The 16,126-nt window shown below is 42.1% G+C and overlaps 1 protein-coding gene across 2 annotated transcripts in view; it reads right to left on the bottom strand.

Moving 5' to 3' along the window:
* LOC117400283 (sodium channel protein type 4 subunit alpha-like) overlaps positions 1 to 16,126 on the bottom strand; it is a 165,461-nt gene that overhangs the window by 92,882 nt on the left and 56,453 nt on the right. For both annotated transcript variants that reach the window (XM_059023366.1, XM_059023365.1), the window contains 4 exons: positions 5,879 to 6,020; positions 2,520 to 2,717; positions 1,501 to 1,671; positions 669 to 1,022 (listed from right to left, as the gene is read on the bottom strand). In XM_059023366.1, coding sequence (XP_058879349.1) covers positions 669 to 1,022; positions 1,501 to 1,671; positions 2,520 to 2,717; positions 5,879 to 6,020 — 865 coding nt within the window. The remainder of the gene's footprint in view (positions 1 to 668; positions 1,023 to 1,500; positions 1,672 to 2,519; positions 2,718 to 5,878; positions 6,021 to 16,126) is intronic.

Consider the following 16,126-nt stretch of genomic DNA (forward strand, 5'->3'; position numbering starts at 1 on the left):
TTATCTTTACATGTTCTATTGATTGATTAATCATCCAACCGATGAATCAATTAATCACACCTGTTTGCTTGTGATATGAAATTATATTGAAAGAAAACCACTTCGAGGCAGATGTTTGTGAAACCAGTTCAGGTAACGTTTGTTCTTGTGTCGCACTTCGATTAACACAGATTTGCTTTTAAATTCCCACCCAAACAAAATAAATAGTGGCAAGAAGCACTGCTCGTTAAGATATTAACATTAATTTGTAAATCAACATAATTTCGGAAATCACATTAGGACAATTATTTAATAACGAAACAGGCGTAACGACTGTTTGAAAATGCCCAAATCAATGCTACATACTGATTTCTTGATTAACACTGGAGTTTCCATTTACAAACTTTTGAAAATCCATCATACTATCCATCATTTTCTCCTATCAACCACTGCGCGAGTCAGACAACCCTGAAACACTGTTCATTTTAAAGATTGCTTTCGAACCTGTCAGACATGGAATGCAAATGACTTGTTGGGTGAACTGCACAGTATCAATGATACAAAAGATCCTATCAGATGTACTTTGTGTCCAGGTATGAGAGCCCACAAACACATCCAGCAGCCCACGAGCACGCTGGCTTCAAACAATCCAACCGGATGCTATGAGGGAAGGGTCATTGTGTACTCACGTTGTCTTCCGTCGTTGGCAAATCCACCACCACTGCAGGCAGGGTTAGCGATGAAGGGGGCCCCAAAGACGCCACTCCATTGTGTTCCATATGGATGTTCAACTTCCCGTTGATGGTCAGGCTAGGGATGTTGGTTTGAGAGCAATAGCTGGCAATGCTTAGGCTGCTGTTCTTCCTCCTGGACCAGGGTACCAATAGTGAACCTGTGCGGCTGTCGCTGTCCCCCGGCACACTGTACTCATCATCCGCAAAATCCGCCTCGGAGTCCTTGTTTCGGGGGCGGAAATGAAAGATACTTCCATGGCTTCCCCTTCTGCTGGCAGAGAGGAGCGCCCGGCTAATGCACGGGTGAGTCTGAAAGGATACCAAGCAGATACAACCTTAGGAATGAGTACTAACTGTATTAAGTCTTACATAAATTTAAATCAGCTAAATCTATTTTTTATTTTCCTCGAGACATATTTATGTATATATAAAAAAAAAAATACTTTTTTTTTTTTAGCACATCCATTAATAGTGTAAGTTAGTGGACGAGATAGAATGTCTAGAGCTAACACTGTAAGTTAGTAGTAGCAGTAGTAGTAGTAGTAGTATTGTTCTGCTTTACAGACAGTGTGTTTTGTACACCAGGGGCCCAGGGCAGACGTATTGGAGGTTCTGTCCTCTAAGAGACATGCCTGTGACTGTACAGGCAGGCAAAGCTGACATAACTCCTTGTCAGAACACATGTTCGTTTGTTAGGCGTAAGTCCAGTGATTGAAATCCTCCCGTTTGGACACCCTGTGAAGCAGCACTGCTGTGCATTTTTGAAGAATGCTGCTCTGCTCGTTACCTTCAGTGGGTTGTCATCACAGTCTAACTGTGCTCTCTCCTCTTCCTCTCCACCCTGTCCATTCTCCTCTGAGTGACTCTGCTGCCTTTGTTTCGAATTCTTTCTACCCTTGGTGTCTTTCAAGGTGAGCGGTGACACTGCAGGAGTCTCCTGTGCGATGTTAGCAATTGCCTAAAAGAAGAAACAGCCCATGTGTGTCACTTCAGGTGAGTCACCTATCACCAGGAGATATTATCACCCAGCTTGATTGTGAAACATGCAATACAAAAAAACACGACCATTCTCACAACACATTCTTAGGGTTCTTCATTTTATTTATTTATGTTGTAGAATTTCCTAGGAATTTCTCAGTGTTTATTTTTACAATTGAAAACCAAGAGAAAATCGGTGGGAAAAAAATGAGGTGAGTGATGTTTGTGAATAATCAGTATTTATGATTGTCACCAGTGTGATCATTTTGGTAGTGTACGTTGTTAAAATATAAATAAAGGGCAACATGCTTTTTCATATCTTAAGCATCTCAATGAAATTCAACGTTTAAACACACTTTAAAGTAGTGTTATCTCACATTATCACAACTGTGAACTCAAGCCTTTTCATACATAGGTGTAATATGAACTGAAATTGAGGAGTCTTTAGCTTTAGCCTTTATAAAAACAGCTGCAAAACACAGAATCAGAATCATGCCACAACCACATTGCAATAAGGAAGTGATCTGAATTATACATGCAAGGGTTTGAGCAGAATAGCATTACCATAATATTCCACCAATGCACTCATTGTTTTTAATAATCCAGTAAGGATAATTTTAAAAAGTGGGACAATGTACCATGAAAATCAATAAAAACAAAAAAAGAAGAACCTTACACATGCTCCAATAACATCGATTAACATCTACTATAAGACTCTCTTGCAGTTAAAAGACTGAGGCAGTGTGTAACAGCTACAGACTCTCCTGGAGTTAAAAGTCTGAGGCAATAACAGCTACAGCTGCAGACACACGGCCCTCGTGTTCATACCTGCTGTTCCTTTCTCAGCCGTTCCATGGCCTCCTGGAATTCCTTCTCTTTGTGCCAGGCCTCCGCAATGCTCGCCTGGTTCTGCTCCTCATAAGCCATCGCCACCACTGCCAGGATCAGGTTGACAAGGTAGAAGGAACCCAAGAAGATGACCAGCACGAAGAAGATCATGTAGGTCTTACCCGCAGATCGGAGAGTCTGAGGAAAGGAAAATCACAAGTCTTTTGGTTTTCTTTTCTATACAACAAAGACTTGATTTTCCCTGTACGTTAGGCCTCATAGGTCTAACAGGGCGGAGGCTGAGTGTGAACCGGCGACCCTGCGCACCGCAAGCGAGCCTCTTAACCACATTGCAAAAGAGCCGGGCAGGGAACAGGCCAGAATCTGTAAAGGCAGTATATCACACAACACAGAGATGTAGTCCAGGAGGGTGCTGCAGGACTACATTCCCCAGAATGCCACGAGGTTACCAGGAGACAGAGGGGAATCACCTGGCTCCATTTTAATGTGAAGCACCTGAGGCTGATTAAGCCCTGGATAAAAGCAGGGGAAGGCCTGTAGACAGGGCTGAAGGAGGAAAGTCATGTGTGGAGCAGACCTGTGTGGTCTAAGCGAAGGTATTGTGTGAACCTTGGGATATTGTTAAACTTGTAAACGGTGTGTTTTTGTGGTTGGTAAATGGCTTAGCCGTCCAGTGTGTTAGTTAAGAGAGAAGAGAAGTTTAGTTTAGCACTCCATGTGGGAGTTGGGTTTGTTTTGTTTATTTGTGAATAAAAGTGCTCAACCACGCTAAACTTTCAGTTCTGTGTCTGGGTCAAGTATTTTAAAAGGCGTAAATGAACACTGGCTATTGTTACAATGTGCAATCTCATATATTATGCCAGTTAGGATGTTTTGTTAAGCTGAGAGGCTGCACTCCATTGATTATCTGAACTGAACATCTAAGTGATCTGAATGATTTCCACTCTGCTCAATGACATTTCACACCTGGAAGAACTTCAGAAACAACCAGTATTAAACACCATGTTGCCAACATAATAATTCCAGCTCACCTAACCTAATATATATTTATATCATTTTGTAGGGCTTAGATTTCCCTGCATGACATAATGCACGATATGTTAAAGGTCAATTTGATTTTTAAGTTGTATGTTTTAGGTTTTTTATTCGCAGTTAGTAAAGAAAAATGATCGAACGCTCCTTGCACATGCTTCAGTGTTACACTTCTGATCAACTTTCAGACATTAAGGAACTAAGTCGACACCTATATACATTCTGCAAACACATACACAAACACACACTTATATATATATATATTGTAAGATAGCGGGTTGTGAGAGACGGCAGGGAGGGGGTTAAAACCTCCCTGCAAAGAAAAACTTGTGGGAATGCACCTTTTTGTTTGATTTGTATTGCTTTATTGTTTCAATTGATTTGCTTATTGTTTAGTTTAATTGTTTGATTATTAATTATTATCCGCACCTGGGCATTATTAAAATTTAGATCCAGGTGCGGAAGTTTAAAAGGAGAACAAGCAGTCTGCTCGGGGCTGCTGAGTGGAAGGAGGCAGTAGGTGCGCTGTCTCCGAGTAGCCAAATAAGAGAGAAAGTAAGTGCTGTTTGTAAATCAGTGTGTTTGTGAAGACGGGTAAACAGCTTAGCTGTCCCGCGTTAGTCAGGGTGTTTCCTGTAAGTTGAGTTAGTGCTCAAGAAGAGCTAAACAAGAAGTGGAGAGTGGAGCTAGGGCTACCGGAGCCAGAGCCTACAGAGCTGGACCGGCTGCTCCAGAAATGGGAGGTAGAGCAGCCGTCCCGAGTGCCAGAAGGGGAGGAGCTGCCGCTGCCAGAGCCCAGAGGGGAGGAGCTGCCGCTGCCAGAGCCCAGAGGGGAGGAGCTGCCGCTGCCAGAGCCCAGAGGGGAGGAGCTGCCGCTGCCAGAGCCCAGAGGGGAGGAGCTGCCGCTGCCAGAACCCAGAGGGGAGGAGCTGCCGCTGCCAGAGCCCAGAGGGGAGGAGCTGCCGCTGCCAGAGCCCAGAGGGGAGGAGCTGCCGCTTCCGGAGCCTAGGGAGGAGGTGTCGAGCGTACCTCCACCACAGCCCCGACCACCACCCCTACGGTCCAGTCCGGTGTCGCTGCGTCCAGTCCCTCGCCCCTTGCTCCTGGACACCCTGTCGGTTAGCCTGGACCTCCCTTCACTTGACCTGGAGCCCAGGAGTCGGCAGGATCGGGCACAGTTCTCCACCTGGTCCCCTGCTCCGCTCCTCCCGGACATTAAGACGTCGCTGTGCTGCTCCCAGACGTCGCGTACGCTCCCCCTGGTCGCTGCGTCGCTCCCCCTTGCTGACCGGACGTCGCTGCACTGGGTCCCAGCTGCAGACCTCTGCCCGCTACTGCAGCCTCCAGTGCCCCGGTTGTCGTGCCGGTCGCCCCTGACGAACCGGTGGGGTCCCTCGTCGCTGGTGCGCGGTCCCTACCTGGCTGACCCAGGACGTGGACCGATCCACCCTCGAGTTCGCCCGTGGAGGAGGGCGAAAATTGACATTTATGGACTCGAGGGTGGGTGGTTGTGTTTTAGGGGAGGAGGTGGCCGTCTCATGGCCGGTGTCTTGGAAAGACAAGGGGGGGGATATGTAAGATAGCGGGTTGTGAGAGACGGCAGGGAGGGGGTTAAAACCTCCCTGCAAAGAAAAACTTGTGGGAATGCACCTTTTTGTTTGATTTGTATTGCTTTATTGTTTCAATTGATTTGCTTATTGTTTAGTTTAATTGTTTGATTATTAATTATTATCCGCACCTGGGCATTATTAAAATTTAGATCCAGGTGCGGAAGTTTAAAAGGAGAACAAGCAGTCTGCTCGGGGCTGCTGAGTGGAAGGAGGCAGTAGGTGCGCTGTCTCCGAGTAGCCAAATAAGAGAGAAAGTAAGTGCTGTTTGTAAATCAGTTTGTTTGTGAAGACGGGTAAACAGCTTAGCTGTCCCGCGTTAGTCAGGGTGTTTCCTGTAAGTTGAGTTAGTGCTCAAGAAGAGCTAGGGGTTATTTTGATTTGTGTAATTTGTTGTGTTTTGTTTATTAAAAAAAAATTGCGCAAACGCGCTGAGAAAAATCCATTTCTGTGTGCCGGGTCCATTCTTAAAGGGGCAACGAACTCAAGTGAGGGTGAACCTTTTACAATATATATATATATACACACACATGCACATACAAACACATGCACATGTTAAAATGCAATGATAAAAATAGCTTATTATCAAACTATAACTTGTTTAAGAGGCCTTAAAATGTATCACAAGAATGAAGAAATGTGAGTGTTTGGAAAGGGCACTGCAGAGCTCTGCAGTCCAGTGGAAACTCTGCCCTGTACCTGTTGATAAAGATTTTCCCAGTAGTCTTGGGTCATGAGGCGAAACAGAGCAAGAAAAGCCCAGCCGAAGGTGTCGAAACTGGTATAGCCGTAATTTGGGTTGTCTCCTGTCTTGATGCAAACGTATCCATCAGGACAATTCCTGAAAACAAAACGGAAACAAAATAAATTCAGACAACAAATCAACAAGCAGTTTGTTTGACCAACTTTTTTGCATTGTATTTCCACATGAAGTCCAATATTTTATTTTTAAATGATGTTAATTACAGTGTATTACCCTGTATACAAATACAAGTGTAGAAAAAAATGCATTACCACTTAAATTGTAGAACAATGCCTTATATTAAGAGAAGAAGTAGTCACCACAGTGAAGCCAGGGAGGAGTTCTCACTAAATCCTGAACATCAAGTGAGCTGGTGTTGTTGTATATCTGCTGTTATATCACTGCAGTCAGTTTGAATGTCTCTGACACACCCCATTCCAATCAACCAGACACTACAAAGGCAGATACATGGCCTGCTAAATCAGCCTAGTGTTAGCTACAGGACAACTGCAGTGCAAAACATACACTGTTGTTTATTGCCCATTTAGGTACATACAGTATAATAGCCATTCTGACTTGTACTAACAGATTATAAGAACCCATAAAATGTAGTGCTTTGGACTACTTCTAGGATGTCATGGGGCTCCTGCAAAACCAATGAGCAACGCATAGAACTGCGTGGGTTATATACCGGTTTGGCTTCAAGTTCAAGGCACGGTCAGAAAATACTGTAACAGACTAGGGGAGGAGGAGAGGAAAACTGTTTTGTTTTAATCGGTAAACAGCTTTGCCGGCGATTTTAGATAGAACTGGAGCCAACGAGTTTAGTTAGCGTTCCAAAATGGAGTTAGGTTTTGTTTTGGATTTTTCATTTTGTTTGTTTTGTTTGATTTTTCCTTACTTAAAGGGTAGCTTGTGGTTTATATATATATATCTATCTATCTATCTATCTATCTATCTATCTATCTATCTATCTATCTATCTATCTATCTATCTATCTATATATATATATATATATATATATATATATATATATATATATATATAAATACAGTAGTGTGCAAAATGCATATGAAATCAAACCACTGCAACTGAAATCTTGGAAAATTGTCATAATAGGCTCATTAGCTATTGTCTAATTTAATTGATGCCCACAAATGGTAAAACCACCATCACAAAGCGCTTTACAGAGATAGGCTCTGAACTGTGCATTATATGCAGAGTCACTTACAACAGGACATTGATTTAACATCTCATCCGCAGGATGGAGCGCAAGGAGGTTAAGTAAATTGCTCAGGGTCACACAGTGAGTCAGTCAGTGGTAGAGGTGGGATTTGAACCAGTGACCTTCTGGTTACAAGCCCTGGACTTTAACCACTGGGTCACACTGCCTCCTTAGGTGTCTAATTAAAGCACAAAGTGGTCTAACATTATCACTAATTACTGACCGAAAATAAATTGTCACACCCAGAGGTTTTCCTGCAGGTTGGTATATAAAGGATATAAATGACAAATCTTGAGGTGTTCTAATACATTTGCACACTACTGTACGTTCCACTACTGCAATACTCTTTGAGAGGGATTTGTACTGTTTTCCATTCCTGGTGTTTGTTTTTCTTTTCTGATCTAAAGGATTGATCAGCTTCCAAAAAATGTACTAAATGTTTTGCTGGAAAGAAGCCCCTCTGAATCCGAGCTCTGCAGGGAGCCTGTCAGGGGAACTGCTCTCTCACTCAGCACCCGCGCAGCTGTGTCCATGGAAGGCCATATGGCCAAGGAAACCGCATTGAGATGATGCCTTTGCAATCTTTGCATAGCCCCAGTGTCCTGCTGAACTCCAAAGGGATGTGGTGAAACCAGGACATAGTGGACAAGTGACAGTACACTACTCTTTCTTGTCTGTCTTTAGTACGGAAGCTAATACAGTTCTGGGCATCAGCTAGTGTAGCAGGCAGTGTTGTGTGATACACTGCCGTTATGGATTCTGTCCCGTCGGTGAGATGAGAGGAGGTTAAAAGCTCTAAAACCACAAATGCAGACGAGCCCGGCTCTTTTGTATTGTGGTTAAGACGCTTGCTTGTGGTGCGCGAGGGCGCTGGTTCATACCCAGCATCCTCCCTGTTACACTGAGAATTACAATTGTGTGGTGGTTTTGATCTGAGAAAGCTTCAAACTTAGACCCCCAGAGAGAAGAATAATAATAATAATAATAATAATAATAATAATAATAATAATGAATAAGCAAGCTGCACCACCTACCACTCAGTAACAGATTACACGTTGTATCTATAGCACTGTAAATACAGACATGCTAAACTCCTGAAGGAGAAGAAGGCTATGAGTTAATATCATGCAGTAAGCTAATAGAAACCCAAGGTCACTATGAGGATAAAATAACTTAAAGTTCCTATAGCAACTGTATCTAGGAGGCTGTTGCCCATGGAGATTGTTACTTGCTACATCTCCAGAGTGCAGGAGGGCTGTTTTCCCTCTCTCTGTGTTGCACAGAGAGCAGAGTGGCTAATGTAATTTTAGTGTCATTAGCACCATGTCAGATTTGAACTGTGTTTCATCCTCAAGTGCCTTTTGCATGACCTGTGTTAGTGTACTGTGCAACGCAACCAGAAGCATGTCGCAAATGAAGGGAATATATTACTATGCAACTATCCATGTGTAATACGAAGTGTGTGTTTATGTACACATTGGATGCTCTGTGTAGCAATTAGCCAGGGAAATAAATGTCACTGTAATACACTGTGCAATGGCCTTGGAAATTATTCAGCAAATAAACTGGGACAAAGAAAAACACACTTTCTGTACATTATGCTAAAACAGATTGTGAAAAAATGAATCACAAACTTCTGTATACTTCTCTCTTGCTGCTGAATTTGTGAAATGGGGCGGTTTGGGAAATGCCCACTGGAAGAGTGTAGCTTTAATCTCAGTCCCCTCTGAAACTGTGGGTTTCCACTGAGTTACTCACACAGCAGGGGTATTGTTGCTGGAATAGTTTGGTGGTAAATAAGCAGAAACAACAATAAAAAATGACAGAGAACCTGCGTCACTGGATATTAAATAGGCAAGAATTCATGAGGAAGATGTACAGTATGTGGTATAAAGCATGCCTAATCTTTGAGCTAAACAGCATTGAACTGTAATCGTAAGCAATGCAGAGTGTAACTAGATGAGATACAACAAAGCCTACTGTGGATAATGGATACTACCTTTTCTTTGCTTTAACTAGTGAATGTCCCTACACTTACACAAGGGCGTATTGCTCAAACCTGAAGTGCTGCTGTGAAATTAAACATAACAGGGAACTCATGATAACCCTATTTCATTTGCATATGCATTCATTTAGAAGCAACAATTAAAATAGTCGCTGATTTATGATTTTATATAAAGAGCGTCGCCCTGTGCATCCTAATATTAATGGGATAATATTAGGGATATGCTTTGCTTTTTATATTTTTGTTTCTCAGACTTTATTTTCACTTTGAATCAGGGCATGCTAATTTAATATGGATTATAGTACTGGTTATAGCACCTGTACAGACCACCCAAATGACCCATATTTCATGGGTCAGAACCATAAATTGGCATTCAAACCTGCAGACCCGTGACAGTCAGTAAGATCATGTTTATAGATCGCTTGTACCAGATCCCTGAACTAAATGTTACCAAAACCCCAATCGAGGTTCCTACCGAACACACACAATAGGAAACAGGTAAGAAATCAAATACTAAGAAGATGATCTAAAGAATGCCTTTAAGACTCACTCAGGTAGAGCACATCAATGTTGGGATTGCTGTGTGGCCTCGGGTAGGGTTTCCCCTCTCTGTGTGGACTGAAAGAGATGAGCACTAATCCTCACTCTGCTGTTCAGGTCAGAACAGTCATTATCAAACCCATTAGAGGAAGGCAAAAGAGCTTAAAAACCGGATCAAATTTGTCTAAAGCAGGGAAATCCTTTAATGTGTATTGGGATGCCAGCACAGCAATGCTGTCTGCAAGTCTGCATTTGTTATGGTCAAGATGGGTGAAAAAAATAAGATACTAAATCAATACAGATCGGCCAAAGTGTTCCCTGTGTTTCTTCAAACGTTGCAAACATTGCGAGACAAGGCTTTTTTATGTTGGTTTTTCTATGTGTTTGTTCGTCTTTTAAGTACATGTGTCCAGCTTCTTCACCGTGCCTATGTTTGGTGCTGTAGCTGGACATCAAAGCTACTAGTCTGTCAGACTCGCATGGAAGGTTTTACAGATTTTCTCTGATAAAGTTTCCAATGAAAAATAGTACCAAGAGTATCATTCAGTATTTAAAGCTACAGTTCTCCAACTGGAACTTTCGTGCAAATATAAAACCTTGTGATCTGTTTTCTGGATTCTTGCATCATTTAGCCAGAACGTTGACCTTCCTGGCATCCTAAAATGAGATAAAACATGTTTGCCGCATTGCATCCTGCTGCTGTACATGCAGCGGTAGGAGGTTATGCTGCATGACATAGTCATGCTCTGTCAAGATAGTTCAGTCAGGACCCCAAGAAAAACAGTTTCTATAAACTGCACAGCAACACGCATCTGTTTGTGACTGAGAAAGCAACATGCTTTTTGTCAAAAAGTTGCATGTGTGACTACTGCTTTAAACCATAGACTGAGCTGACACTGCAAAGAGAGCACAGTAACTGCCCATAATCTCAATCTGTAGCTTCACAGCAAAGCTTCCCCATTCTGCTCAATGAAGTCAAGTGAAGTGGTTCATCAGAGAAGAGATAATTCTCCTGCACTGCTGTGTGAAGCTTATAATCAGGGGTCTAACACAGCTTCTAAAAATTCAACCTACAACAATTAATGTAAAGTGTTACTGAACCTTCTTCTGAGGTCTTTCAAACCCCCACACTAATCCCAGCATGCTGCTTATCCTGCACTGCAGTGTTTCTGCCTCTGAGGTTCTGTGTGTTGGAGTGCAAGCTGCAGGTTCCGTGTGCCAGAGTGCAAGCTGCAGGTTCCATGTGTCGGAGTGCAAGCTGCAGGTTCCGTGTGTCGGAGTGCAAGCTGCAGGTTCCATGTGCCGGAGTGCAAGCTGCAGGTTCCATGTGTCGGAGTGCAAGCTGCAGGTTCCATGTGTCAGAGTGCAAGCTGCAGGCTCCATGTGTCAGAGTGCAAGCTGCAGGTTTTGTGTGTCAGAGTGCAAACTGTAGGTTCCATGTGTCGGAGTGCAAGCTGCAGGTTCTGTGTGTCGGAGTGCAAGCTGCAGGTTCCATGTGTCAGAGTGCAAGCTGCAGGTTCTGTGTGCCGGAGTGCAAGTTGCAGGTTCCATGTGTCGGAGTGCAAGCTGCAGGTTCCGTGTGCCGGAGTGCAAGCTGCAGGTTCTGTGTGTCAGAGTGCAAGCTGCAGGTTCCGTGTGTCAGAGTGCAAGCTGCAGGTTCCATGTGTTGGAGTGCAAGCTGCAGGTTCCGGATGTCAGTGCAAGTTGCAGGTTCTGTGTGTTGGAATGCAAGCTGCAGCACGTGGGGGAGCTTTCCTGGACGCCCTCTGGGTCCACCTTGATTTCTGTGTGTTTATATAAAGAACTTGTGAACTCTGCAGTTTGGCATGGAACAGTCACACAGATGGTATTTAGTTTGAAGAAAATCCTGGAACTTGCCCTGTTAACCTATGCGTCATCCACTCACTGGTTCCAAAATCTGTTAGGTTTACGGGATTACTGCTGGAAAGGATATCCAACAAAAGCATATATATTCAGTATTTATTTTGTTTTTTTATTTATGTATTTATTTTTTATGAGGTGGGCCAATTGAAAGCTGAATATTTTATAATTAAAGCAATATTCTACTCTGGCATAATATTTTTAATCTCTTTATTGCACCATGATATGTGTTCTTAATCATATTTAAAGCTGTTTCTGCAGTCATTTCTGCCCCTCCTGAAACAATTAGCTTGTCAGACGTTTCTCAAAGCAGATCTCAGGGTTTCATTGCAAATCTTGCTGTTTCATGAAGTGGAAGAAGCTATCTATCCCGTGGTCATTTTTACTCATTACAGAAACCCACCTTGCTCTCGATTGCTCAGTTCTATAAGGTTTAAAATAAAAATCTAATATTGTATTCTGTGTATAGATATACATTTGGAAGGAGTCCAATGTTAGGCTGGTATTAGGGTGTGTAAGAGTTTCCTATTAAAGGGACTTAAAGGTTTCCATGGTTAGAGTTAAGGAAAGGGTCTACCATTGTATATGTCCATTCTATGTAAAGAGTGCGGTATAAGCTAATGTGAAACAAAAAAAAATATTTTAGACTGTGGAGTTCTTTAGGATTTAGACTGCGCATGTTCAGAGCCAAATGAGGTGCAACTATATATAATCTTAGAGTGGACTCCACTTATTTGAATCGCTCAGGTGAAAGGAACTACCTCTGGACCGGTTCTGAAAGGGTGTTCCGATTGAAGTAATGGCTAATTAATATTTTGACTGCAAATTAGGTGACTACCATTATTCGACTAGAAGAATGGATTGCAATAATTGTGATGTTTTTGTAACTTGAATAACCAATGAATGTAATCAAATGTAATAGGGCAGCAGTGTGGAGTAGTGGTTAGGGCTCTGGACTCTTGACCGGAGGGTCGTGGGTTCAATCCCCGGTGGTGGACACTGCTGCTGTACCCTTGAGCAAGGTACTTTACCTAGATTGCTCCCGTAAAACCTCAACTGTATATATGGGTAATTCTATGTACAAAAATGTAATATCTTGTAACAATTGTAAGTCGCCCTGGATAAGGGCGTCTGCTAAGAAATAAATAATAATAATCATGTATGGACTATCATCTGTTAAGAATAATCTTTCATGAATCAATAAACCGTGGAATTGGAATAATAATAATAGAATGATCTGATTCATTATAATAAATAATCAAGTTACCACACACTGCAGTTCCGTGGGTAAATATGCTTGTGACTTTCTCTTTAATGCAGAAACAGTAATAAAGGATAATCAAGGATACATATCATGAAACAACGTTTTTTTTTCTGCTTTAATAAATACTATGTGTAATCGTGAAACATCTTTAAATACCTATTTTTAGAAGGTGGAATGCCATGAAATTAATTATTTTTTAAATGTTTTTTTAATTTAGTCGTCGCCAATTTTTTACCCAGGTTTTTCTCTCCAACTTTGTATTCCCAATTATTATCTGTATCCTCGGCTCACCGTTCGCAATCCCTCCGCCGACTCGGGAAATGGCGGCTGGAACACGCGTCCTCCGAAATGTGCTCCTGCCAATCCGTCATTTTTCACTCTGCGGATCCGCAGTGAGGCCAACAGACCTATAGTCCCGGAGGACAACACAGATCTGGCGGCTCCACTGCAGAACCACAGGCACCCTATTGGCCACAGGGGTCGCTGATGCGCGGTGAACCATGGATTCCCCTGCCGACCTAAGCCCTCCCTACCCGGACGGCACTTGGCCAGTTGTGCACTGCCCCCTAGGAACCCCCGGTCATGATTGGCTGTGACATAGCCTGGATTCGAACCTGCGATCTCCAGGCTATCGTGCGCATTCTGCACTCCATGCGGAGCACTTTTACTCGATGCGCCACTCAGGAGAAATAAATATTTTTTAACAGTGAAAAAAATACAGCCCTACAAATGATAAGTCTACCACATTGCCCAAAGATACTGCTCGGTAGGAAACAGGCAATGCTAGCTGTATAATCCCATTGCGGGTTTGCACGCAAACTGATGCTAAGCTGACAAATGGTATAGATATGTATAGATTGTACATATTTCTGCTCACCATTTCAGCTCCACAAGGTTACTTATTTCAGTTAATCTTATTTTTTTTTTCTTTTCTTAACCACCGCGCTATGGTATATTTGGGGTTTGCCAACAATCAGCTGTGACTGATTAATTGAGAGCACCTGTCTGCCGCGGCCGACAGGAGTGAAACAGTTGTGACATCCTTACATAAAGAGCAGGGGCAGTTCTCTCCGACCTCTCAAGCTAAAACTGATATCCCATCTCCAGGATCCATCCAGGTTTGAAATGATTGAGTAAGAACACTCCCCCCTAAGCAGCAGAGTGGGGTGAGACTGCACTGCAACCTTTGCCTTATCTCATCAATTACAGCAGAGACAAGCTAACAATAGGAATATTAGCATCTTGTCAGAGAGACAAGGACTTCCCCAATGTCCCACAGTAAATCTGTGGCTGAGCTGGGATTTTAGCTGTGTATATTGGTTGGAATTTATTTTCTAATCAGGACATCTACTTTTGTATGTATTTTAGTATGTACGATTGTAAGCTATATCTAAATACATACATTTCAAGTGCCATTTGTGTTTGTAGTTGTTAGTTATTATACATGTATACCATGTGTGTAACACTTCATTATATATTTATTCAGTTTTTAAAATTACGATAGAACTCCCTAACCGAATACACAAGTTGTTTATAATTAGTTTTTCAGTGATTTTTTCTAATCCTGCATTTTCTCTGATACTCTTTGGCCTCTGTGATAAATAAACTCAACATGATTAGCCACCAAACACTTACAGTATTATAAGTATTTTATATGCATACAAACGTGTGAAGGTGAAAGTGTACACTGTACATATTGTGGGGGGAGTCTGACAACATTACAAATACGTTTAGGCAAAATCCATGTCAATGATCTCGATGACATTCCTAGTGCATCACTGTGTGTCCTTGACGCCTGTTCTTCATTCTTGTGTGGATGAGACACAGGTGTTAAAAGCAGATCCGCAATCACCTAAGGAAACTTTATTGTAATATCTAATATGCCGTTTTCTAAACCAAGATTTCAGTTGTATAATTCAAATGAAATCTACGTAGATGTCAGCTGTCATATACTTATGCAGAATTCAAATAGGCTGCAGTTGCATTGATAATTTCTTGGTAGTCACTGGGTGCAAATAACGGTATATCATTTTAGCAATACAACAAACGTTTCGTAAGGTTACAAATGGTTGAAATAAGTGAAGAAATCTAATTCATAACAATAAATATAGAAAAGGCTCAAATATTTTCATAACTACAAATCTAGAATTATCGAGGGAGTCTGTAAGAAATGAAACCTGGTCCTGTACTCTCTGTCTCTGTACCGTCTGTTAAATGTCTGTTTCTAGGTGAGTTTCTCTTTCGTTAATTAAAACCCTCTTTAGGCTGGGTATGAACCCGCAACCCCAGGCACCGCAAGCAAGTGTCTTAACCACAATGCAAAAGAGCCAGGCTCGTCTGCATTCATGGTGTTAGAGCTTTTAACCTCACTGCATCTCAACGACAGGGGACACAATCCACAGCAGCAAGTGCATCACACAACACTGTCCGTTAGCATTGAGACCTGCAACATAAAAAGAAGGGCAACACTTTACATTGTGTCTCTAATTGCCGTGTATGTACATAGTGTAGTTATTTAGTAAATACATGTGTACTTACACATCATTACAATGTTATTATGCATAGTTACAATGCACTTTTTGCACAACATAACCCTAACCCTCCCTATCCCTAACTCTTTTGTGATACAATTATGTGTAAGTACACAGTATTTAGAGACACAATGTAAAGTGTTCCCTAGAGAAGCCTCTAATGTAAGATGATAATTGTGTCATTGTCCAGTGGACATCCAAGCACTTGTTTATTTATATAATAATTGTGTATGACTTTTTCTTTCTTCAGGCTATACGTACACATAGAAAGACTAAACACATAACTTTGAAGGCACCAAACATACTGGGCTCTCACTTTACAAAGGGAATCATTTGTGTATTCCTTTCAGGTTAGGTTAGGTAGGTTTTAAAAATGTATGCATCATGTTAAATAAATAACCCCAAGCACTGGATAATACTGCTTGACTGGAGATAGAAGAAACTGACTAGTAAAACAGCATCAGCATCACTGCCTCCATTGTATCTGTGAGCGCCTGACTCCACAAGCACTTGTTCACTGCCACATTTGAAGTGAGCTGTAAATAAAGTTTATATCACACTTCCCCTTATAAATTCCCAGAGAGATTGCGTCACACAAGTATATATCACACCTCCCCTTACAAAATCCCAGAGAGACTGCATCACACAAGCCAAGTGATACAGGGTTACACCAGCGCCATGTCCTTTTCAGGGCAACGAAGGGTTTACCATTGGATTACAGGGGCAAGTGCTTCTTGACAACTTTTAAACTGGCCGAGA

The sequence above is a fragment of the Acipenser ruthenus genome, chromosome 4 (assembly GCF_902713425.1).
Source record: "Acipenser ruthenus chromosome 4, fAciRut3.2 maternal haplotype, whole genome shotgun sequence".
NCBI classification, from domain to species: Eukaryota; Metazoa; Chordata; class Actinopteri; order Acipenseriformes; family Acipenseridae; genus Acipenser; species Acipenser ruthenus.